Here is a 26893-nt window from a genome sequence, read left to right as displayed (position 1 = left end):
CCTGGACCTTTTTGAACACATGCTCTGATGCTGTTTGTGTGCGGCTGGATGTGCTTGTTGTGTGTCTTATCTCAGTTTCCATTTATTCTGTTGTGTTCTCCAGCCAAAGAGATCATGTTGTCAGTTAGACTTCCTAGTTAAATGAAGCGTTTAATATGAAAAGTCTCCTTTTGGATTATATCTGACAATGTAATGATCTCCAAAAAAAACATCATGGAAGCTGCTACTGGCGACATTTAAACTCCTGTTTAAGAAATTAACACAAAAATGAAAATAAAATGAAATAGATAAAAACTTAAAAAACTAAATATCACATTCCTATTGGTGACTAATGTAAAAACTTTCATCCTTCTGATTATTCTAAACGAGCTGGCAATAATTAGACATTTCCACTCAGTAATGACGCAAGTGGAAGGTAACGTTAGGGTGATCTTAACAAGTCAGTTGGCGCCATTTGGTAACAGAGTTGCTCACACTGTTGTTTCCTTCTTAAGGTCCATTGATTGGCCCTTACCTGGGCCTCATCCTCCACACAACCAATCAGCGGCCACCAGGGAATTTCGAGACACCAGCGTCACAGGCCACAGTGACACACACACCATGTGCCAGACGTTTGACGAAAGTTTCAGACACTGGGCACCACATGAGTCATTGAGCACAGCCACCACCCAACGTGTGCCAAGACCTGCAAGTTCACCATGTGCAAAATGTGACAGAGGACAGTGGTTGACGAGCCACTTCCGTCTTGGACTGTTCCCAACACAGTTTGATCAAAAGTTATCGTTGCACTTTCTGCAAAGTCAAGTGACCGGCCACTGAAAATAGAATTACTGTCCCAGTTAGGTGAAGTTTATTTCTATGTACGAGCAGGGATCTGAAACGGTTCAAACACAGCAACGCCAGCAGACTGCTATTCTGAACACTACATTCCTACACCTACCCCACATGTATTATTAGGAAACCAAGGAATTAAAATTAATTTCACACTCATTGTCAAAGATTTTATTTATTTAAGACATTCTAGATTTCAGTGCATAAAAACTAAACCCCTTGGCATAAAAAAGAAGATGAAGGTAAATTCCTCTGATGAATTACAGAGGTGTCTTGTGGTTATTAAAGATTTCCTGCTCTCCCACAGTTATTACAACATATATATGCAGCCTGTTATCGTGCGAGACTCAATGAGTCATTGATAAGGCTTCAATTCTAATAAATTATCTATTTTCATCATAAATGCCAAAACATGTGCAAACATTTCTTAGGAAACCACACACATTTGTTTCTGATTAATCTAGCATATTGATTAGAAATGGGTCAGGCAAGATTCAGCCTGTGCTGAGCTCCATAAGCTGTGCAGGGTGGGACACGCTGCACCACATTACTTAGCTGGCAGTGTAACTAACTACATGATACACGCCGACAACTTCTGAACTAATTTCTGGCGATAAGAGAAAGTGGTCCATCGGATGTAACATTCAAAAAGCCATCTGGAGGTCTGCCACCTGTCGAGGGTGAGTAAGAACGGCCAGGAAGGAGATAATGCGTCAGATTTCAAAACAAAAGTCACACTTACATTTTTAATAACTTTGTCCGTTACAATGGTTAAAGAACATTTCTGACCAATCATCCACCATCAATTCACTTATTTACCAATTTCATCTATGAACCAATTCACATTGCAGCATTCAACTACCACCTACATCTGTGTAGCCTTTTAGTCACGATCTCCTTTAAAGCACCCTGGAAATGTTTAAAAATCCTTGGCAGAATGTAACGTGATGCATTTTGTTAAAATATGATGCAAAACATAATAACACTTCTAATAACACTGTAATTTTGTAAATGCTTGCAAGATGAATTTTTTTAAAGTATGTATCTGCCCCCTTTGACAAAAGGTGGGAGTGATTTTTTTACTTTTTTTCTCTTCATGCTGGCACACAAACCAAGTCTGTGTGAGGGTAAAGGGGGGGACATGACACTTGTGTGGAGATAATTTCGATTATTGATTATTTTCTAATGCACTGAATTTTAATATGTAGCGGTTTGATTATCGTTTAAAGGTGAAACGCCAGGATGACGAGCTTTGCTGTGTTTTCATGGCTTGAACTAGGTGTTACAGTAATCCAGATACCAGAGCAAAATGTATGTAAAAATATTCCCCCCTTGTATGCAGTATCCACTGTTGTAATTTAGCAGGAATTCCTGTATGATGGTGGAACTAATTTAAAAACGTGTTTCTCCAACATTTTTTAGATTTCGTGCTGAAATGGCTTCATGAAAAGCACATGATGAGAGCAGGGAGCGAGCACATGACAACAGCCAGAGATGTCTCCACTGTTGTGTTCTTCTCTGAATGAATAGGTGAGTCAAACTAATCTCTAAACAATAAGATATTTTGATACTATCACTTCATTTATATTTCCAACTGTCAGAGTTATGCTGGGAAGCTGAAAATCATTATCATCAATCCCTATGACCTCGGAAACTTGTTTAAACAAAACGTCTTGAATGTGTATTAAACAAAAGAAAACAGGGAAGCTGTCTCCGACATTTTAAAATACAGTCTGAACTGTTTGTTTCCTTGTGTTCCACCCGTTTACATGGAACTAACCTTTCATGACACAGTCTCTCAAACACATTTTCTTTGTGCAGGCTGTTCACACCTGCACTCGAATCATTAAAAGAACATCACTTCGATCGAATGACTCTAATCTGATTAAGACGACATTTATGAAGGTAATGAAATGCCTCTGGGAGCAGAGGTTATCACTCTGAGGTAATTGTATATATTACTGCGTAACATTTACACTACCAAATACCCTATCAGTAACAGAGCCTTGAGAAAGAGCTCCTCTCTAGTGCCATCAACATATTACCTCCAAGTGATTAAGTGAAGCCTTCAGCGTGGGGAGAAAATGAGAACATTCTGGATGAGACTCAGACGAACGTAAATTACCAAATCAAAGTCAAATTAAATCAGAGGAGATAAAGCATAGTTTGCTGAGAGAGCATTGTTATGGTGATTGAACTGGGTCCAAAAACCTGGCAGTGGCTTGTTTGGTTGCGCAAAGAGTAGTTAATTTTCATTGTGTGGCTGTCGTTCCAAAGCTTTCATCTTCCTTTATCGAGTCTGTCTGTTCAGAGCAGTTGGTCTGCACAGACGTACTACAGGGGTATCACCTGGGTCTTTTTAACAGTTACCAACGCTGCTGGAAATAAATACGGCTCAATAAGACACTTTGTGGTGAGGTGACTCCACTGGAGGTGTGAGAGTACCTGTTTGGTGTGCATGTCAAGTAAACAATAACGGGCCTCAGCACCCGGCATTACTTCAGAAGGCCTCAATTACAAGAGATTATTACACATAAACGTTTCCGTTACGCATGCCATTGTGCGGATGTTTACCGTTTTCAGTCGTGACTGTGAGAAGTGAAATGCCAATCTCTCTATTGTGAATGACTGGCAGTTCATTCCCACAGGTGAAAAATAAATTGTATCCATCCACAGGCTAGGATTACCAAAGAAAAGAGGGAACAATATCGTAAATTTTGCAAAGTGGAAAACCCCTTCTGCACAACAATAAAGAAGCAATTTAAAGAGAAAAAGAAGATTTGAACATTTTGTTCCACGTCATAGAAAGTAAAAGATTTCTGTTCTGTTTTTTTCGGAATAAAAGCAAAGGACATGTATCCTGTTCGTTCATTTACAGCCTTAGAAAGTGAAGCTACCGCTGCATTCATCTGGAGGCTGCTTCTCAAATACCTAAAATCATTCGATTCACTTCCTGACAGGAAGTGCCCGAAACTAATCAGCAGATACACAGTGTTCCGAGAGGATGTCAGTGCAGAGGACTGGTCATGCCACAGGGTGCAGACACCAGGCAGAATCCATGCAAGCTAACCCATGCAGGGTCATTCCGGTCATATCACATCAGGGACCTCTAACATTTCACCATTAGCCCCCATTAGGTCTTAGCGGGCTTAGTCATATCCTCAGACATTTTGCTCATTCCCTCGCAATCACTGCTTCAACCCGAGAGACGGTGACTCGTCCTCAACAGTGACATAACATGCCACGTGCAAGGTGAATACATGAGGACTACAGATTACCTCAAACTGCTTTTGGAATTTGGTGTTACATAAAAAGATAAAAGGGAATTAACGTTTTCTTTTTTTTAAATAAAGTTAACACTTCTTTCAGATTGCCTCCAGTCTGCCAACCAACACCAAAAACAAACCATACTACCAGCCCACAGTTCCTTCATGGTATAATACAACATGGCACACCGGGGGAAATGCTTTAATTCAGAACTCACGAATCCACCAGGATAAAAAAAGGATGAAAAGGTGGTTTTGCAAATCTGGTACATGCCGGTGGTACAGAGACAATTATGTGCTGTGCCCACAATTTAACAGGCAAAATTGAGAACAATCACCACCACCCACTTGGGGTCTGAAAAGAAAAACGATCTGTGTGGGAAACGAGACAGGTTTTCTTTTATATGTGTACTTAGCAGCGGAACGAATGGCATATTGGGCATGACAAAACATGCGCTCCAAAAAAAACAAACACATCATTAGGATTCTGACACTGATGGGCTTTACGGTAGCGCTGCAATACTTTGATTACGTTTGGGGTTAAATAAAAAAGTTTAGATAACAGACTTCACCTCAAAGTGACACTTTAATACATACGAAACCCAAGCAGACGCAACACGGGAGAGATTTTCACATCCTCAGCAACTTAACTGTGAAGTGTGGTTCCATGTCAGTCCTTCTCCAAAACAACTGAAGTGAGAAGTTTGCCAGAAGTCACCACAGAATCAGTTTAAATTAGTTCTAAATAGTCACAAGGAGTTTTTAATGCATCTTTGGGAAAATGCGACTTAAGGTCACTTGGAGTAAATTGGACAAGAGCACATACAGTTCTTTGACAAAAGAATGAATCATTTCCACATTCAAAACAGAGAAAATATAAAACAACACAGACTTACTTGCTGCATGTTATGGGAGCACTAACCACAATGTTTCCTGCACATACAGACATGGTTTCTGGACGAATGTGTCTTTCAACTCATAATTTAGTTCCTTTAATTCAACAACAACAACCAGATAAACAGGACGGATCATAGCGCTCGGTGTGTACGGGTAAACAGACGGATGACACACACACACACACAGTCAGAGCTGGGTTACAATAGCCCTGAGTTAGAAGATAAGAGCGGGACGGAGGTTCAGGTGTCGGCCCCCGGGCTCGACTAATCCTACCTGAAGTGCCCGTCCCATTAGACCGTGTAATCAGGAATGTGCTGCAAAGCAGGTGTTAATAATGCTTATTAAACAAGCGCCCGTTTACTGCTGTCTGCTGTGGATACCGACCGTGTTGGTGATGTCATGACAAGACATGAGATGGAAGGCAGAGAGGAGGATGTAAGGTTAGAGAAGAGTATTTTCACAGACTGGCGAGTCCAGACAGAGAGGCAGAGCGAAAATAGCTCAAGGGGCAAACAAGGTAACCTTTTTCAAAAGACGCTTCAGGGGGTGTCTGCCAAGTCCCACACAATGCTGTCTGCAGTGAATGTCTCTGTTGCAGTCGTATTGCACTGCAGAACAAAATGCTTTAAACTGTCTGTGTGCATCTTCTTAACGCAGATCAAATCTACTGAAACAGTCCAAAGCTGCTTATCTGAATGTCTCAAAAAAACGCATCACCACCTCATGTGTATCTTAATCTCGCTCTTACAAAAGTATTAGTTTTGCCCGGAGATAGTGACGTTGTTGAGAATTTTACATCAGGAATTACCTGTGAATCCAGACTGGCCGGAAAATGAACCTTACCTGGGTTTCCTCTTCTGCACCAGCCCACTGTAACTCAGCTGTGCATGCAAACAGATCCAGGTATAACTATAGTATCAAGCATTGCTTTGTCATCTTAATATCACATTATAACAGTAATTACACTTGTTTAATGTACTAATGTGCAGAACTAAACCTACTTTTCACTACAAAGTACCACATCGTTATCAATCATTTAACTAAATTGTGGCATCACATGCACTTTTAAGTCTGCAAAAAGACTTCTATCAGGAATTCTTCTCAAAGTCTGTCATTATATCTGATCTTTCATCGCTGCCATTATTCCATTTCTGTCTGTTCTTTGTAATCTACAGTAGTTTGGACCAATTTATCACCGGTAATGAAACAGTACAGGGGAACTAGAATAAATATCAATTTAGTTCAACATGTGATGAGATCATAATGCTCATATGGAGGAATGCAGACCCTCCCTATTAGCACACTGGATTAAGCCTGGCTAATAAATATGTTGCCCTGAGGACATGGCCATCTCATGTTCGTGACAGCATAACCACAGAATAAGCCATGAGCACCTTGCAGGGGGCTATAATCAGATCTCCTACATGGTAACTGTTGTCAGGAATAAGGCCCGGAGAATAACACTGCCCAATTTACTTGAAAGATGAGCATATTCCTTGTGAGACATCTCCATGATTCACAGTGAGGGCTCCTGTTCTTTGGGGGCGGGGGGGCTGTGGAACAAGTCTGGACACATCCATACCAGCCAGGACATCCCCATTAAGGGGCCACTTGGTTCTAAAAGTGGAGAGAGATGGGGCACGGGGATCAAATGGCCAGTTGTTTACAAGGTGTTTGCCTACTAACATAGATAAGAAGTTCACAGAGACGGGAACGCAGGGGCTTGGTCTTACTCAAGATCAGGGGACGGAAAATAAGTCGACAAAAAGGTGAGAAGAAAAATACTCCACATTCCCCGATATATCAATTTATTTTATTTCTGATTTGATTCAGAAGTATGTGCTTGGACAGGAGCACTGTTGATCTGGTATCGTTGGATTGTCTAAATTGCCTGAAATGTCACACACTTGTTAACGAAGTCCCAAAAAAAAACAAAAAAACACAGAAATGACTGAAGTGAATGATGTGTGGAAGCTGGAGTGGTGGATTTAAGTGCTACAAAGTGACCGGCCATGCCCTCTCTTTGTGTTCTAAGGCCAGAGTGCATCCTCTATGAGTCCCCTGACGTGCTCAGACCTCATTCATGGGTAATGTACCAGACAGAGCAGATTACTCCCCTTTCTTCATTCTCTGCGCTCAGCCGTGGAAGCCCTCCCTGCCCACGCCTTATTGCCCACTTTCTCTGGTGTCCTGTTTGTCTAGTTGACAGAGATGCCGCTAGAGTGCCTGAATTTGGGGAGTTTAAATCCCACATAGAGGAAATCTAGGAGAGAATTGTAGTCACAAAAATTGAAGAACATCAGTTCCTCAACTTTTTCAAACGTCCTGAGGACCTGGTCAATTAAATATGCTACAAGAACCTCGAGGTTAACAAAGAACAAATTGGGCAATGAAAATCAATTGAAGCCATTGTTTAAAACTGGTCGTGATAAACCCTGCTCAAATGAACCAGGACAGAGAACAACCAGTGAGTACAAACGGGTTTCTCATAACTTCTGTCCACTGTTCCTCTGAGTGACCAACTCCGTATCCCTCATTCGCTGGAGTAATGGATACAACCCGATCTGTGAGACTGAATTGCTGCCATCAACGACTTGTGTTTTCTCAAGTCCTTCAAGAGCAATCTAAAGAGTTCCACATTGGTTCCGCACTGAGATCAGTGCTGGGAGACTATGCAGTGTTTACATACACTCACTCATCCATCTGGCACACAACAGTGATGGAGGAGTGTTGGGCAATGAGGCGTTCACGTCAGGTCCATGGCCTATTTGTCTCCAATGAGCAGTGGATACACAAATTCAAATAGCTGAAAATATATATTCATTCATTCATTCATTCTGACAACTTGTATGATAATGTTAAATGAAAATGTTAGGTTTCTTATAATGTGAATGCAACAACACAAAATATCTCTTTTTTCCATCTTGCATATTATGTAAAGTCTGAAGACCTGGTGAAAATTACATTTGATGAATTGTATTTTCTTGCTCTCTGAGTGAATGTATAAAGGAATAAAGGTCCTCGATTTGAAAAATTATAAAATTACAATCTAATATTCATGAGTAATATTTGTGTAATATTTCTGACGTCCTTCTCACTAGAGAAAATGTGAAATATTTTGTGAAACTCCAATTTAGCAAATTTAAAATATGAATATGTTCTTCAATAACTCTCAGGCCAAAACAAAACATTTAACTAAAATGGAAAGGGTTAGACACAATGCTCTTTAATGAAAATGGTTGTCTGAATTAATGCTGTAGACTACACTACGTCAAACATGGGTCCGTTCTGTGACGCATTTGAAATTAAACATGAATTCATATTAAAAATGAACTTCACGAACGGATCACAAAAATTAAGATATGACCAGAACTACAACTAAAAGTGTAAAAGGTTAAAACCAACATCATTGTGTCACGAATCTACAACTTATATCAGTAACTCTGATCAGGGTTGGGTTCATTAATTGCCCCGGAAAGCACTCGTACACAATCTATATCTTTCAGTATTATCGACTTTGGTTGTGGTGTAGAATGTGCAATAGCCTCTCAATCACATAGCCACACAGATGGTGCCTTCTCAGGGCCCTTCACCACTGACTTAGACACTGGCACTGTCACAAACTCAGACAGACAGAATGAAAGAAAGCAAAAGAAAGAGAGGAGCTGGCATATGAGTAAGGTCCACACAGGTTTGGCATCCAGCGGGGCTGGCAGAAACACAGCTAAAGATGGCTGAGTGCATTCCCAGCCCTGGCAGAACAAATGGAACTGTTGTTTGGGTTCAGAGGAGCTGGCCCTCCGAAAGGACACCACGGGAGGGAGGTGGAGGGGTGGGCAGGCCAGACAGGGACAGACGAGGACACTGGAGCAGAGTGGCAGGGTTGCACGGCTCACACCACCCACATCAGCTCCAGCAGACAGCGTCCAACTGTTCCCAGAGGGCAAAGTTTGTGAAGCGAAAAAACAGGGAACACTTGGTGGAAGTTACAACTTAGATGCAAAAGATATGCAACTGCATATGAGGTAAATTTGCACAGAATCATTGAGCGTTTTACTGGAAAGAAAGATGTACAAATCAAAAGTACAGGACAAACTGTACTGTACTGTACTGTATATTTGTAACATCAAAGTTGTTTTGTTGATATTTCTGAATGAAAGTGAATCAATTGAGCTAAAGATGTGGTGAAGTTTACATTATTTAACCTTAAATTATCTGTTAGGTAATACTACCGCAGGATTTTTCTGTCTTCCTTTGACGCTCGTCTCTAGCACTCCTGGAGGGTAATCCAGATCACAGGAGCCGATGGAGGAGCGTCTCATGTGGCCCAGACAGCCCAGGGGACTCATCTGTCATCTGGTACGATTAAGACGCAAATCGCACAGGAAGAGTGAAACTGCCCCTGAACTACAAACAGCGATGGTTGGGCCATGAGATGTGTGAGGGAGGGACTTAGGAGGAAAAGCTTGATGATGGCTGACTTTCAGTAGCAGTATAAGAGAGAAGACGACTCCTGAGGTTGGATGTGACCTTTCCTTGTCAGCAGCTCAGATCCCGTCTGTTATCAACCTTTTGGTCAATATAGTTACATGGACTCCACTCAGGAATAAAGTCAGGATTGAGAAGTTTCTTTAGCGTTCACATATTAAGAGCAATAAACAGGAGACAAAGTAGACAAATAATTATATCAGTTCCTCAACTATGCCTGTTTTTACATCAAGATCCCTGCAATGCTAAAGAAAAGTAGTCTGCCCCATTGTTTTAATCTGCTCCAAAATTGAATGGTTTCTTCCTTGGCCCATATAACACCCTTCCACCAAGTTTTAAGAAAATTGGTTTGGTAGTTTTTGCATAATCCTGCTAAAATGAACTCCTGTGGCGGAGGTGGATCCAAAAAAGGGTTGATGTGCCAGGGATTTTCTTTTCTTTTTTCTTGGGCCTTTTTGTGCTGTAGTCACCATAATTTTGAACCAATCATCAAATGTGCAAATCTCCCTTTCTGCTCCGACCCCAACAAGCATCGCTAACATACTCTGTCTGCCGCCAGTCAACACTACTTTTCTTCACTATAGTTCGGGCGCCACAACAAGTGAAAGCATTGTTGTGGGGAAAAATAATGAATTCTGTTTCCTTCTGTGTGGGTCAAATAACCTATTAAATACCCTGCGTGTAAGCGGAGATCTCATCACAATGTGGACAGAATGCAGACAACACAACACAATTAGAGTGTGTAAACACATGTGGTGTGGTTGGATTAATGATTATACAAATACCATCTCCAGACAAAGATCACATTTTGGTCCCATGGGTGTGTGGGCTCTGTGTGTACTGTTGAGATGAAAACAAAAAACACATGCGAGCGGACCACACTGAAATCCTTTCTAAATATAGGGATGTTTCTATTTGTAATCGGAACCCACATCGCACAATGCTATCCAGCCTATTCACCGACTGGAGATCATGTGAGAGCCTGTTGCTGGCATACACACTCAGTCAGAAAAAAGCAGTAGTTGGTAATGTTTAGTAACCCTTTTAGCATGATGCTATCTTGCTTGAAGAATGTTAAAGATAATACTGCGGGTTTAATCGTACCCAGGCAGGCTTGTGGCGCTGAAGACACCTGGTTTCCAAATCCTGTTGGTCACATCTCTATTTTTGGTCGACATTTTTCAGAGCCATTAAATGTGCCTCGCTGTTTGTCTGCAGGCAGGGTGGCCATGGATATTTACCGGCTCTGGCTGGAGCAAAACATTGGAATTCGTGATATTTGGTGAGAAGGCACAAACATTACTTACTGCATCAAGTTTTTTTGCCACTGTACTATGGCAGTTTAATGTCACTTCTGCATTTTAAGTCCATTGGTTTAAATGATGAACATCTATGAAGTCAAAAAGTGCAAGAACATGGATTGGTGTTTTGGTTTTTTCAAGGGAAAAAACATTAACATGCTCCAATTTGATTGTCTTTAAAACATTCAGGGTGGTTAAATCAAGAGGTATTTTACGAGGTGTCAGTAATACTCTTCTTATATATTCTTTAGATCCTGCCTTTAGTAAATATTATTTATAACCACTTCATTATAATGGTCCTTTGACAGGGAAAAGCGGAGAAGCCTTCATTAGAAACTCTCCGGACAACATTTTTAAATTGCAAAAATTACTTCATAAACTTGAATGAACTTAGATTGGAAGCTTCAAACCTCAGCTAACCTCATGTAACACTGCAGGGTTAAAAGTACTTTGAGTTAAAATAGTTTCCGAGGCAATTATTCAAAACACATAAAAAAATATATACGTATTGTAGATACATAAATCTGAAATCATTCAGCACCTAAGGCAAACATACTAAACTGCCAAGTTCCTGAATGACTGTAAGCGGTTGTGTAGCTTTAATCAATACAAAAACACAAAAGGCCACAATCAGTGAGTTGGATTCTTTTAAAATATCTTCAGAATACTTTAATTTGACACGTACATGCATCAGAGAAAGAGCGTATTTCGCAAAAGGCACATTTTTCACCGACAAGCACAGCGAAACAAATTGAATCTCACTAACACGCGTCCCTGCTGTGTGGTACGATTGCAGCACCGACAGATGTGCACAAGTTCACGAATGCCAAAAATGTACAGATGTGCAAAAGCTAACACACCTGCACACGAGTGTTAACATCTGCTCGCCTCCACGCCCAGCGTCACAAAGCTCCTCTTGTTTCTTTGACAGCTACAACAGGTAAAGCCATATAGTGTTTACATGAAAGACAATGCTCGCCGATGCAGATGAGCACCTCCCACGCAACTACCTCACTCGCAACCTCCCTCTTGGCAGAGCGTACCAATTTCCACCTGGATGGTCGTCAACTATGTGCCAAGAGGATATCACGGCAGCTCCATATCCTCTGTGTGACAGTGTAATTCCCTCTGCCCTGCAGCAATGTCTGCAAAACTCAGACAGTTTACATGTTCATGTAGCTACATTGCACTGGGGAAGAGTGACTTGCCAAGTATTCTGTGCATTCATTTAATTTCTGGCACACACGGTTTAACCCCTCCAACATGAGCTGTCACAGACGGAACTAAGTCAATGGGAGGAGTGTTTGATCTTTCTTTCCATTCAACATATATCAACCAAAAGCCAACGCTCTTGACTGACTGTTGAATGTTCTGCTGTGTTACAATTTTTAATATGCAATATGAAAGTACTCCACTTTAGTGCTCAGCAGCCATGGCTGTACTGAATGGATACGGGGTACGGAGATGTATCAAGTTACAGACACTATTTAACCGAGGTATGCAGAAAAACATCAGCTGTAATTAGGTAATATTGTATTTCACATTTGATTACAGTATAAAGGGAAACTAGCAAAATACATTTCAATCACTTAGACTGCGCATTTAATTAAATCTCCTTAAATGTAAGCAAAGAACTTCAGATCACTGACAGTTGGAAGTTTTTTTTAATCTGTGATGAAATGTAACTTGTTTTCAATGAAATACAGTAAATTCCAGGAAGCCGCATCATTATTATGAAAGACTGCAAACCCCCTGTGGCTAAGTGCTAGTATGTTACAGTAACTTAGACTGGAATACCACCTACCTCGAAAAAAACCTGTTCAATTAACGCACAAGATAAATTAAAAACAAAACTCAAGAGTAGACTGAAAAATTGTTCATTGACTGGGATGAGGTCACATATTATTCAGTTCATTAATAACTCTTATTAGCTTTGAAGTGATTTATAATTTGGATGCTGGGCTGCCCTCTGTTGGAAGTCAAGACTGATCTCTCTGAAGGGCTGAATAGAACTGACAGAAAGGTAAGTGGCGTGTGTATGTACGTGTGTGTTTGCACGCTGGCTTTGTTAGAGAGTGTATTTGTGTTCCAATCAGACACTACATCAAATAAGAGTTGCAGCTCACCTTGTGTGAAACTTCATATTTATTAATTTGTCATAGACGACTGTTGCTTGAGTTTGATGTAGTTTGGAAAATAGGTTGACTGGATATCCCAGTATTGATGAACAGTTATGTACCAGTGTCAGAATGCTTTCATTATTTAAAGTTTTAGATTTCATACATTTACGGTGTTTGCAATATTTACGAAAATAAAGGTGAATAACCGAAAATGTGCTTAACTTACCATTCTCGTGCAAGTCTTGACTGAAGCTCCACGGTCGAATTAATTTGACAGACTAATATGTAAGAATGCAGCCTTCTTATTATCTATGAAACATCTACATGACTGTCTCTGACGGTGTCTGTCACCTTGTCAGACGGCTTTCCCCCATCATGTCTACATTGTTTACAGCCAACAGATTGTCTTTGGTCATACTTGTCTCACGCTTAAAGACAGACAATCCTGCACACGGCTTTCTGAGTGCTGCGCGAAAACCTTTCATAAGTTCCCAGACAGTATGAAAACTGAAATAAAGGATTTGTGGAAATAGGATGTTACACCCAGTGGAATGAGCTTGACACAACTAACAAACAGCTGAAGGAACAAACAGAAGCATATGTTCATCTTTTCTTTTTTTTTCTAAACCGATTCACGTTCGCAGACAGCCAACACTAGACACCCCCCACCCTCCAACCCAAGCTAAGGCTATCAGACAACTAAAGCTGCAAAAGTAAAATGACCTGGTGACTGTTAAAGCTCTTGGGAGAGTTTGTCTGGTTTCTGGTCTCATCTATCAATCCTGACACTGGATTATATATACTCCACTGTGTTCCACCAGCTGATAGGACTAACGTCAGAGGCACACAAGTGGTGGTCTATGTCCAGGCCAGGTTTTATAGATGTTTGTGTGTATATATTGTTGAAATAAAGTTAATATTTCCACAAAAAAGCAACCGGCTAAAGGGGAAATTATGGCCGTAAAAACTTCCAAGAAATAATGTTGAAATATTTCTGTAGTTTCATGGACAGACATTCAAGGATCAATGATTAGTGTCAGTCAGCAGCGGTAATAATGTAATTTTCATTCTTCAGTTTCTGATGTGTGGGAAGACCCAGTGGGTGGATGTTCCAGTTCTTGTCCCCCTTCATCTTCCCTCTCAACACACAGACTGGATACAGCGCTGTGGTCCTGCCCTCCTGGCCCGCAGGTCAGCGGACGCGCCGATTACCCACAAGTCCTTGACACAAGACAAATCTGAGCGCTTTCATCTGTGTCGGTGGGTCGCCCCTCAAAGCCTTGTTACAGGATTGGCGCTCACCAATTAGCACAATTAGCTTTTGGCAAGCTGCCGGGGGCGTCACATGGCACCAGCTTTGCGCTGATGGTACCTGACAAGCCCGCAGATCAGTCATGTCTGCCATCACAGGGGGTAAGTTGGTCGCAGGATGAACAGGAAAACTGAGATTCAGCTTTACAATAAAACACAGACATATATGTGCATGCACCTATACACAGAGACAAGTGGAGTGCCAGGCTGAAACACAAGCAGATGGTCTAAGAAGATCAGTAAAAGACATTGTGGTCATTACACCACAGGTAACAAAGTCTTGAGTGTCAGTCCTGGGATGGACCTATATGTTTTTCTCTACACAGTCGTAGATCTTAAGCTGTCATTAGTCTTTTTAAGTCACAGAGAGAGTTTGTTAGTGAAGCATGGATTAATGTTTTATCCAGAATGCTCTGTTGTGGGACTCCCACGCCAAAGTCATTTGAAAGCATGAATGAATAAGCATTTTCAAATAAAGTGGCTTTATCGGAGGAAATCCAACTCTAGCAAGAGTCCCCTGCCTTTAAAAAAAAAAAAAAATTGTACATGGGTACAGTTTAGGAGGATAACATCTGGAGGTCGTTATGCCATGAAGGAATGCAGTCGCTAAAACACAGAGGCTTTGAAAAGAGAGCAGAGCATTATTATATCAATGCAGATGTGTGTTCTTAGTGATATTGAGATGTTTGATTTATGATCAGGGCTCATACGAGCTGAAGACAACAATACAGAGAAACCTTCACAAATGCTCCAATGGAGGACAATCATAAAAGTGAAGACTGATAGTAATGATGTACAGGGAAGAGGTGGTATCCCCACAATATTATGACAGAGGAAGGTAAACAACGATAGATAATCAGGTTAGAATTCGCCACATTTTCGTGATCATCGCTTCCAAAGTATAACAGCAAAGAAGTCACCTCACTGGTTCTCTTAAGTGTACAAACTTTCTTCGCTAGGGGTCTGTCAATCATCACATTAGCAAAACACCTAATATAATGACGTTATGGGAGTTGTGGGAGAAAATCTACCTGACGTGACTCAGGCATGTTCACGGATGAAAAAATGTATTTAAGTTGTATTCACATTACACGGGAAACGGCAAAAAATGATCTTGATCCATTACAAGTGACGAATAAAAACAATGGAAGGAAAAACCAGCCGACTAACTCCTGATGCTCCAGATAAAGTGGATGTGACGCAATTAAAGGGCGAACAAAATGAAACCTTGAATAAACTTGGGGATTTCTCTGGGTTTGAACATTGTTGGAAAAATGTAAGTACACAAGTCAACAAAATATATCACATAGGTGTAGTCGTTTTTAGACATTTTTATGAAGAATTAAATAGTTAAATATTCAATATTAAATAGTAAAGTTGAATATTATAAATCTAAAGTTAGCTGATATTCTTAAATTCTATAAAAAAAGGGGCTGGTGCTGTCCACCAGTTCCTCGTCACGGGTGCAGCAGCTTGGTGAGAATGTGTTCAAGCATACCTAGAGCTGCATACACTGTATAAAAACATAGTCAATGCCCATGGCCTGGATACAATTGGGGTGCTGATAAAAGAGCCCCAGACGATGGACAGAGAGATAAGCGGGGGGGGGGGGGGGGTCTGGGGCACTGACGTTCTGCCACAAGAACGTTCTTATTTGCAGCTTTGTGTTTCCTTGGCCCTCTTGCTTTTCCTCTGCCTCGGCAGTGTAATCTCTGCGCCTGGCCATACTGAGTATCTTAGGTAACACTACTTGAGATCAGTATCTCCCCTCAAAACAAGAAGCCAGGAAGTGTTCCGTCTGTCATTATCACAATTCACCCAGCATTGTGGTTTTCCTTTTCACATCAAATCAATTCTTTATGGTTTCCTTCCCAAGGATTTGGGGTAGGTTTGTGTTTTAAACCTTTCCAGCTGAAAACAGTAAAGGAGAGAGAGAGAGAGAGAGAGAGAGACCACAGCATGCATGTGTGTGTGTGTGTGTTTGTGCGTGTCTGAGAGTAGTGCAGTCGGACTGTAGCTGCATTCTTGAGGGCGAGCAGTGAATTGACCACATAACACCATGGTGCGTGTCTGTGTGTGTGTGTGTGGGAGTGTGACAGAACGACGAGGGGAGGTTTGTTGATGTAAAACACAACTGTCTGATTTCCATGGTTGTGCGCATGCACGCATAAAAGAGCACATCCGCACAGCTGCTCACCGATGGGCGTGTTGGAGCGACACACCTTGTCTGACAACACTCAGACGCATCTGGAGGCTTGAAGAAGAGACAAGTTAAAAGAACAACTTAATTATCTGGCCTGAACACCAAGGATACTCAAATGAAAACATGTCCATCTCCTCTACTCTTTGCTCTTCCTGTCAGTGTTTCTTCTCCTCCCACAACATGTAAAAACCTCAAAAATAAGAAGCGCAACAAACACCTCATTATTAGTTAATCGCACAGCACGAGCAGTTACAAATGAATGACGACACTGTGACCTCAATAAACAGTATTGCAAAACTGATTTGTTGTGAAGCAAAAAAAAGAAAGTAAGGCTCATTTGTAAGGCTGCAAATTCCATCTTTTCTCAGACATCATTACGCACAAATCAACTTATATCCCTGTACTCAAATCAAATGGACAAACTGAACTGGTGAGCTGCTCCAACTGTTGAGTGTTTTAGATGTAAGTCATATGAAATTATTTTAAACTGTAAAAAACATCCACAGACTGATCTGGCAGAGGAGTGCATGTTCAAAATAGATTTTACTACTTGCTCTTGATCTGTACGACATGATTTGTATCTACTCTGGGAAAAACAAAAGACTGATCACAATCATATTTTGGATCTGGCCAATAGAGATGCACACATGTGGAATGAAGTGCGAATGAAAGCGTCTTAAATCGTATCTGGATTTTATCCACACAGAAGACACTTCAAATTACAAGTGTAAGTCTCATCAAATGAGAAATGTTCTTGGTGAAAAGTTTACACATTGTTTTCATCCACTCATTGACAAATGAATTGTAACTGTCAAAAAACTATTTGGAGTAAATTTTCTGTGTCAGTCCACATGGGTCTGGAGGCTTTATCGTTGACAAGAAGAGATGAAATGGAGCATCATTGTTAACCTTTATAAAAGAATAAATTTCATGGATAAGTAAATACACAACTCTTACAGACAAAAAAAAATATTGCGGCAATATTCCACATGGTCCATTGTCAACTGGCAACCATCATGAGGATGTGGACAATACTAATGGTTTATTGTATGGAGTGGTTCAATTGTGGAGCAGATGTATGTGAAAGGGTGCAGTCTGGTTGTCTTGTCACAACATTCAGTTTGAGCCCTGAAGACTGAGACAGCGTTATCCTCTTATTGTCATGGAGAGTAGTGCCTGGGGGACTTGAGACACAAAGGCTAGAGGAAAGTTAGCCTTAAAGCTTCTTTGGAGATAGAGCTCGACATTTGCATGACGGAGGAACATCCTCAGAGGAAGGCTGCACGTTCAGCCACTGGGGGGTAGGACAGAAAATCACCTCTAGTCGCCAGGATATCAATTAAAATGTTTTGCCTTTTTGTTTTATCGGGAATGATCATATTACAACCACAACCTTCACAACTAGTTACAGTAGCAAACATTTTTACATCTCAATGTGCTTTGAGAGGAAGGAAAGAGAAAAGGGGAAAAGTAGGAGAGGAAACATATTTGTATAAACAATATGTGACACCAGGAATTGCTCAACAAAAACATGCTTGTGCGTGAAAACAAAGTTCAACCCTTAAGCATGGGTGAGCTGGTACTATGTAAACTTTGATGGAGTAATTTACTAGGGTGCGACTATCAGTGGCTTAGCAGCAAGAAAGCTCAAAGCAGTGTGTGCGCCAAGTTCCATATATCAGATTTGCATATACTGTAAACTTGTGCAAACATGTGTGTATCCACACACCTTCCAGGTTCATTTCACTGTGATATAACCACTCGAGTGGAAACACGCTCCCATCACTTTCCCCACAGCATCCACACTCTCTTAATAGTTCCCGGTCAACATCCACCCCGTCAACCTTCCTCAAAAAAAAATCCTTGAGGAGGTCAACTGAGAGATTAAGACCCTTCAAATGGGGTCATGGAGATCAATGATCAAACAGAGACCCAAGCCCAGCCCCCCCCACCCCCCCCCCCCATGCCCCCACTCCACCCACTTTATTTCAGGAAGCTTGATAATAGAGACAAAAAGGCCGGGTAACAATTACTTCCCCTACACCATGACCCAAGCAGCTTTTTGAATCGCCAGTGGTGGCCTCACCTATAGCTGTCGCCGACAGTTCCACCAATCAGTGATTAGAACGTCTCCATTAACTGGATGTTGGGGGGTTGGGTGATGAGACATTTTACATGGGAAGAACAATTTTTTGGTTGTGGGTTTTCCATCACTGTCGGAGGCACATTCCTGTGGACCACAGGAGAACAGAAACTGGCTGCAGAGATGTGGGGTTGGTGAGGTTGTTCCCTGCAGAAAACACGCCTCCCAGTGAGTTATAGGTTTTCATATGCTGGAGTAGGTTCAACATTTTTAGAGGTTTATTGGGAGTTTAAAAGTGAGGAAAGAGAAAGGAGGACATGGAAAGACAACAAACAATAAATGACACAAGGTCTGCCAAACCATAAAGGGATCACTCAGTGGATGGATGTATTGCATAAGGCTATAGATACAGCACTCTCCAAAAACAAGGTCCAGGGGTGTACTATTTGTCAATTGGCCTACACATGTTACAGTGTATAGCAGTTTACCAGTTTTTCACCACAATGTTCTGACAGGGGTAGTGGGTAAACACGAGCAGGCAGATGAATGAACGCAGATGAATGAAAGAATAGCAAGAGGGGGGAGTGGTGAAAGTGAGAGAGGCCAGAGATTGGAAACTTCCTCTCTCTAATGCTTTATCAATGGAACTGATACTATTCCGACACTGTGGTTGTGGGAAAAGAGAGAGAAAGTGAACATTCATCAAGCAATTGGCTTGCAACTCCACTTTTAAGCAGCTAAAAACCCAGAGGTCATAACTTTAAATTGTGACTTTTAAAAGGCTCAAAATATATGAACATAATTTGATCAAGCTTGATTTTTCTTAATGGCTGGAATCTTCTTCTCCCTCTTCAGCCTTTTTTAATTTAAAAAATGGGACACAAATTATAAAAAAGAATCTTAATGCAATGTACAGACACAGAAAGAAAAGGAGAGGATCTGCAGCACAGTGCAGGATGGGAATAAATTCCAAAACACAATTCAATATAAAATGGATACAGGCGTGTAAATGAAGGGTTAAATTCAAGGCGAGTGGCCAAAAGTGACTTCATCTATGCAGTGCAGATGCAAAGTCTCACTTCACCACTCATCAGATGGCATTTCAGGATATGTGTAATGCTTTCGTTCACTGTCTATCACCCCCCCGCAGTGTTTTTAAGTGTGTCCCTGACACTTTCATACATACACAGTATGTAAGTGTTACAACGCAGAATATAGATGCAGACATGTTTGAGTGAATGTAAAAGGCCACAGCACCCAGGGGCAGCTGTACTCAGAGTGGGATTTCCACACTCTGCTCCATGAGTGTAATCCAAAACTCGTCATGCCATTCACCAACTGTAGTGTATGCTTCTATTGAATCAACGTATAGCTGAGATGAACTCATCCAAGCAAGAAGTGCGGGTGTTCAAACTTGTAGAGAGTAAAACATTTTTTGCACAAGCACAGTGATTTACAGTAGAAGTGAACCTCTGAGAGGCTGTTCCTCTGTTTATATGCAGGCCTTGACAACAAATGAGGAGATGTTCTCAGCTTGTCTTGTGTTTCTGTCAACAGCGGTCAACAGCAGCCAAGAGAAAACATTGTTCCCGTGAGGAATATTATTCCATCTAGGATCAGTCGAAGGCAGAGAACGTGGTGTTTGTGAAACCGTGGATGTCTGCGTCAATGTGCCTGCGTGTGTCTGACTGTATGTGTGCGTCTGCCTGTCTGTCTCTGTCAAAACATGACAAATTGATCATTAATGATTGTTTGCATGTTGGTTGGTGAGGAGGTGAAAATTTGTCTCTTGGTACAATTGTCTTGTTTTTTCCTGGAAATTGAGACAAAAAGTGGTTGTAAAACACAGTTTAACACTTAACACCGACCTTCTGTCATTAACGTTATTGTTCTTACTGATGCCACACACACACTGCAGTGTCAGTGTATGACGCATTTGAGCGGATGCTCGTCTGTGTGGTGTAACTTTGTCACAATGCATAAGCCACATCAGATTAAGTTTTGGTGCAGTGAAAACAGATGTGCTCCAATTCATACCAGGCATTGTTTTTTTCTCTCACAAAAGGACTAAATCATAAAGGGTCTGTTGGAGCTGGATTAACTTGAGTGTTTGTGCAAATGAGAGTGTGAAGGAGAAGGAGAAGTGTATGGAGGGGCGCCTTTCCCGTTTAGTCATCTGGGGACTTTGACCACAACGTTTTAGGGCTTCTGTCTTCAATTTTGGAGCAGAGCCGGCTCATGGTTCAAGGTTAGACACTGCAGCCTCCCCTTTTTCCTCTTCACTGTATTTTTTTCGTTGTTCCTTATCTTCTCTGTACTCCGTATACTTGTTCTACCCTCTTTTCTCTCTCCCCCTCTCTGTGACTCTCTCATGGGTTCTATTATTTTTCCACTCTTCACACAGTGTATCATCAGTTTCTTTCCGTCTTCTGTCTCTTCCTCTGATAACACAAGCAGCAATAGAACCAAAAAGACCTCTGTCCACAACACTAACAGAATTCTCAAAAACAAGACCTCTTCGTGGACGCAGTCCATTAGGCCCAGCCATCCAAACAGACCTGCTTTGTTGAGGTGTTATATCAACAGGGTGACCTCCCCTCCACTCCTTCCCAGCTTCCTTGGGCCCCCCAACGGCAGGAGATTGATGTCAACAAGGAATTTTGTCCCACGTTTCCTTCTACCTCCTCCAGACCTACCCTGATCCTGAAAAACACTTGCACCAGCACAGAGGGCCCCAGTGAGGCCTTAACAAGCCCACTGAGCTGTATTACCCCACCGCCACCCTCTCTCACCCCTTGCTCTAGCAGTGCCAGAAACACCTTTAGTCCCGAACGTGACACCGTAAACAAGGACTTCCCCAGAAAACAGCACTAGCAACTGCAAGTGTGTGTTTGTGTGTGTGTGTGTGTGTGTGTGTGTGTGTGTGTGTGTGTGTGTTTTAAGGAAATGAGCCACCTTGCTCTGTCAACAGAGTGGTTGCTGTGAGAAGAAAGCCAATATGGAGACGTCATTTGTGTATAGTGTCATCGCCAGAGTAGCAGCCAATAGAATTTAGACCAACTAAATTTGGGCTTGTTTCATGGGTGGTGCTTGTCAAACATTCACAAGAGGCAAGAACCTGCTCTGCAGCTGTCGTCTTTGGAGGTTTGCGGAGTTAAAATGGTAAAGCAAAGGGTCTGCAGCGGGACGTCAGCAAAAATCCAATACATGTTCCAGTAAAACTCAATACAAAATTTCATTCATCTGTGGGCGTAATCTAATTCTGCAATCTAGATCACGTACAGACCTCCAGAGGCAAAAACACAACATGGTTTCCTCTACGGGCTTCCATCCATGGTTGTAACATTATACACCATTTAATGACCGTCCAAGGGAATGTGCAATTTTCTATTTACATACAGGATCCGTTTCATTTTCATGTGGAATGTTTTACATAACTTTCAGAGGAGAACTTCAAAGTATGTCATTTTAAGGTTAGAGACTTCTGTGATGACAAAGATATCAAAACAAATTATTATTTTTCTTTCTTCAAACAATTAAATATTTGTTTGTAGATATTTTGGGATGGAACAGTATCGCAGCTGTTAAGCATTATGTTTTAGTTACGTGTATTGAAACGGTCAAATTGCCGAGATATGCTTTGGAGACAGTGAATGGAGAGAGTGGCAACAGTCCACATGTAAAATAGTCCCCATGAAACCCCATTTATACCGTTGAAGGGGAAAACTGTGGCAAGACCCGCAACATTGTACCCATGCATCACATGTGGTATATACAAGACCTAATGTATGACTTCTTGTTTTAATTTAGAGTGACCCGTCGAATAAACATTTAGACATGCTTAAACCGTTTAAACATTTCAAAGGGATTACAAAAGAAGGAACCAGACAGATTTCTCCTGAGAAAATTGTTATGGTCGATCAAAGGTTATGACTCCTGTTGAAAGGGTCATTTTTCAACATGTTATGGATTAAAGTGACCGTGAACATTATTACAACGTTAACTCAGAAAAACAAATGTAACAGTAGACATAAATATAAAGAGAGGACCGGATCCACTTTGTAGTGTAATATTGCTAGAATTATTATGTTCAACTTAAATTTACAATTCATAATAGTTCTGATGGTTAAGAAACATAAAAGACATTCACCTCCCACTCGGATGTACAGTGTTTGTATACCGTTACCCTCCTAACCCGCTGATGACCTAATGAACTCGGCGAAGCTTCTATGAAGCTAAAGTTTCAGTGGAGTAGCTCCACTGGCCCAAAACATCTCAAAGCAATGTGCACTGACCCTTAAAGGGACACGTCGCCTTACGAAAAAGCTAATGGAAATTCTAATAAATAATGAAAACACACATAACATAGCGGGTATATATATGGTGTCTTATACGAGAGCTTTAAAGGATGCGTGCACATGTAAGATTCTTTGAAAATGGATGCAGCTATGTTGTAAGATGATGTAAGCACTCTTTCTGTACGGATGTGGGAGCTGGGGAAGACTCCTCCATGCAGAAAGGATGTTTAAATTGGCCAAACTGAAAATACTGTTTAGTGCAATAGACAACACTAACCATGTTAACCAAGTTTCATTGGATAAAAAAACGTTAATTTGAATAGAGAAGCACTATTCATGCTTTGTTTCAGGTGGATTTGTTATCGTATCAGTGTCCTATACATGACAACACCATGAACAACTTTAACATAAAATATCTGGGACATTTTATCCAGTGTACCCCATCCCTTACAGCAGTTATGTAACTAATTCAATCAAAGAGGTTATTCATAGATACACATACTCCAGATAACCTATATAAATGAGTGATACTATGTGCGATCCGTGTGTTCAGAAGTGCAGCTGCACATACAGCACATAGCCTGACACTTTCTAGGGTTCACTCGGAGGCCTCGTTGCGATGCTTCCGACGTCCCTGCTGCTGCTGACGGTGATAAGTTTTTAGAAATCGGAAGTGGCATATCTTTAATTCTGCTTTTATCCTCAGCCGAGGAGACACACTGCACTTATACAGGACCAGCCCGGCCGGTGCTAAGAGTGGTTTGCCACCTGTTTCTGACATGTACCTTGGTACTTTTAGTGTAACTTTCATTTAATATTAAGCAACTCGGCTCTACAGTAGAGCATTTTGACAAGCTTGATCAATAAGTAATAAGAAGACATAAATATTCCCAAACTTCCTGGAGACAAACCACACTGAAGTTGGGGCTCTAATGTGTAGTAGAGTGACAGAAAGCTCAGAAATGTACATTATTTCTAATTTGAAAAAAAGAAATTCGAACTCTGAAATATTTACAGGGTGCTATCTGTGACCAGCGACTGAGGAATTTAGATAAACTATCTCACACGTCGGGTCTTTACTAGCATGTGTTAATAAGTTAGTCGTTCAATCCTTGAGGGTCTATACCAGTTTCATCACAGCACATATAGCTTTTTATAGACTTAATCTAATGTATGTGTGCAAGATTCAAACTCCCATCACTGAGACGAACATGAAGGGAAAGAAAAAACATGGGAACACGGAGAAATGAAGAATAAACTCCGGGAAGAGACCCCATACGGTTCTTGAGCAAATGTTTGGTTAGGGTTTGCCCTCTTGAACTCTCCAGTTGTTGAGTGGGCTTACTATTGACACGTCATTTCCCACTTTATTTTCAACAGTATAACATGTGATACTATTACCTTAAGGTTAGACTTATTAGACCATTAATGAGAACAAGCAATATTACTTTGTTTAATAGCTTGAGCTAGAGGCAAATAAACAAAGAGGTGGAGTCTGTCATTCCTTTCATGGTTTGTTATAAGATTTTGTTTCATCTTAGCAAAGATTACTCGTGAGTCACTGAACACGAAGCTTCTTCAGTGACACAGCCATGAGTCAGATGATAAAATGCACACACGGGCATGGTAACACTCCTAATGACCATGTAATTTCAAACACACTGACGTATTACAAACAATACACACACACTTAGAAAACCAGGTTAGGTAAGATCTTATTTGAACCCCCCAACCGAGTTCAGTGCTCGGACTGTGGCTCCCTGGAGACTCTGAAAAGTTTCAGTGTCGGTGGAATTTAATTTATTGATTGAATTAAGATGTTTTCACCCAGACAGACGATTTCAAAGCCTTGTTAAGACTAAAGAAATCCCCAGCTTGTCATAAATAGACTAAACAGTAGAGCCTGACCGATATGGATTTTTTTAAGGCCGATGCCAAAACTGATAACGGGGAGTTTCAGATACTGATATATTAGCAGATATAAAATTGAGAAAATGGCAATGATTCCTAAATAGTCGTTATATTGTTATATTTATGACAAAGAAATGTAATTGAGGCTTGATGTTTTAAAGTTTAACCATAAACTTTATTAACTAATCATAAAAAGAAAATACGAATATAACCAACTTGATTTTAAACATTTAACTAACTAAATATAAACTACATTTAAATTTGACATATTTTTATGTAAAATGTAAACATGAATGCACATATTTTATGCCTTCTGTAAAATCAAAGTTTTCATATCAGCAAACATTGATATGTCTTTAAAAGGCTGATATTATTGGCCAAGTGATATATCAGTCTGGCTTTAATAAATAGGATCTATAAATCTGTGTTTAAAGACTAAATTCTTATTAGCTCAATTACAAATGCAAATAAGAAACTCCATGTCTGTGTATGGGTTTGTTTTAATGTTTTCCATGTTGGTGCATGTATGACAAAGGCAGAAGGAATGTAAAAGCACATAACAGACAGTGGCAGCAGTAAATTACCATATGCTCAAATGCCGATAGAAGTGGACACAGTACAGCATCAACTGTAATAACATCAGCTTCGTCCGTCACCCCAACCAACTCACTTTATGAAAGTCATTCATTGTGACCTGAAATAGCACCACCCAACGTGGTGCAGAAAAGGCCTTTGGGCGACATGTATCTCATCCCTCGGTCCCTATAAACCAGTCTCACGTGTCACCAGTGTTTGCAAACAGTTCAGGAAAGTCAATACTTCCAGTGACTGATGCAATGACGGGTCAAATATGGCAGAGGACACATCACGCTAAGACCGGTAGGAAAGTGTGGGCAGTTCACATACTGGATTAAATTGGCTACGTTATGAGAGCCAACAAAGAGATCAGTGTTGTCGGGCTTAAAACAAGCAGCTGCCATTTAAAATATCAATAAGATTAGTGGGTTTCCGTGACTATAGCGCCTTGTGCTCAAGTACAACCAATCCATACTAATTAGCTAAACTAAGTTAGACTGATTCAGGTGGAGTGATACGTTCGGTTTTGGGTCTGAGTCTGGTACTAGGACTTTATCTTTTTTCCCACTGTCGAATTCACATCAGTGAAGAGCGGCCGAAGCACTGGTGGTCTAAGCTCGGAAAAGCAGACGACCCTCTCACAGTATTAGTCCTCCTTCAGAAACATTAACTAGACCTGAGCAGATGATGCATGAGTATGTATGCATGAGGGGAGTAAGACTCCGGGGGAATGCTAGCCATAACGGCCCATTCTGTGAGGGACTGTGTGGTGGTGTAGCATGGCTAGCAACGAGGATGGCGGAAAGAGAGAGAGAGAACAGAGAGAGGGGTGGAGCAGAGAGACGACCCTAGTTGTGCTGTATTTTATTCCTGCCTCCATGAGCAGTGATTAATTCTGTCCTGGGGGGAGGTGGTGACACGACCTACTACATGACATTTCTACTAACGTACTACTGCAGCCCGTCTGACGGTAGAGTGGTAAACTGACCACACCTCAGCTGTGCGTGTGACGGTGAACGACTTGGTTTTCATTTCAGTGCTCATGTTAACTGGTTAGAGTTGACACACAGCCTTAAATGAATATTAATAAATGTTCCACCCCTTTTTCTGATTGAGACACACATGTCAAGTTTTATGAATCTGTGGAAGTTCATGTGCTGAACCTGATTACAGTAAGTGATGCTTGAGGTGTAATAAAAAGAAAAACAGCCATGCAGCCGGGCCTGGTTACCTGGTTTGGCGTCCTTGCGGCAGGCTTGTCCTGGTGGTTGGCGAGAATGAGGAAAGGCAGTGTGCAGAGCTGTGGGTGCTGTAGGGCCGAGTGGAGCTCGTTCCGCGCGGCCTCGAGGTCTTCATCTGATGACGCGCTGTCCAATACAAAGACGACTCCCTGTGACCCCTGGTAGTAACGACTCCAGTATTTCTTGATGTGGTCAGCTCCTGTAGACAGATGTTAAAGTGGTCAGCCTCTATGAAGAGTCATTGGCAGAACAAACTGTGCTTACAACAGGAATACCTACAGCTTCTGTATATTATAATTATAAAGGCTTGTAAACACTTTTGCTGCTTTCCAATCCTTTTAACAAAAAAAAAATTAAAATTAAAAAG

The 26893-nt window shown here is 41.1% G+C and overlaps 1 protein-coding gene across 2 annotated transcripts in view; it reads right to left on the bottom strand.

Moving 5' to 3' along the window:
• Nucleotides 1–26893, bottom strand: part of LOC117767529 (ADP-ribosylation factor-like protein 15) — a 90729-nt gene that overhangs the window by 16752 nt on the left and 47084 nt on the right. For both annotated transcript variants that reach the window (XM_034595262.1, XM_034595260.1), the window contains exon 4: nucleotides 26517–26725. In XM_034595262.1, coding sequence (XP_034451153.1) covers nucleotides 26517–26725 — 209 coding nt within the window. The remainder of the gene's footprint in view (nucleotides 1–26516; nucleotides 26726–26893) is intronic.

Source organism: Hippoglossus hippoglossus, chromosome 9 (genome assembly GCF_009819705.1).
Source record: "Hippoglossus hippoglossus isolate fHipHip1 chromosome 9, fHipHip1.pri, whole genome shotgun sequence".
Classification (NCBI taxonomy): Eukaryota; Metazoa; Chordata; class Actinopteri; order Pleuronectiformes; family Pleuronectidae; genus Hippoglossus; species Hippoglossus hippoglossus.
This window is presented reverse-complemented; position numbering and strand designations above follow the sequence as displayed.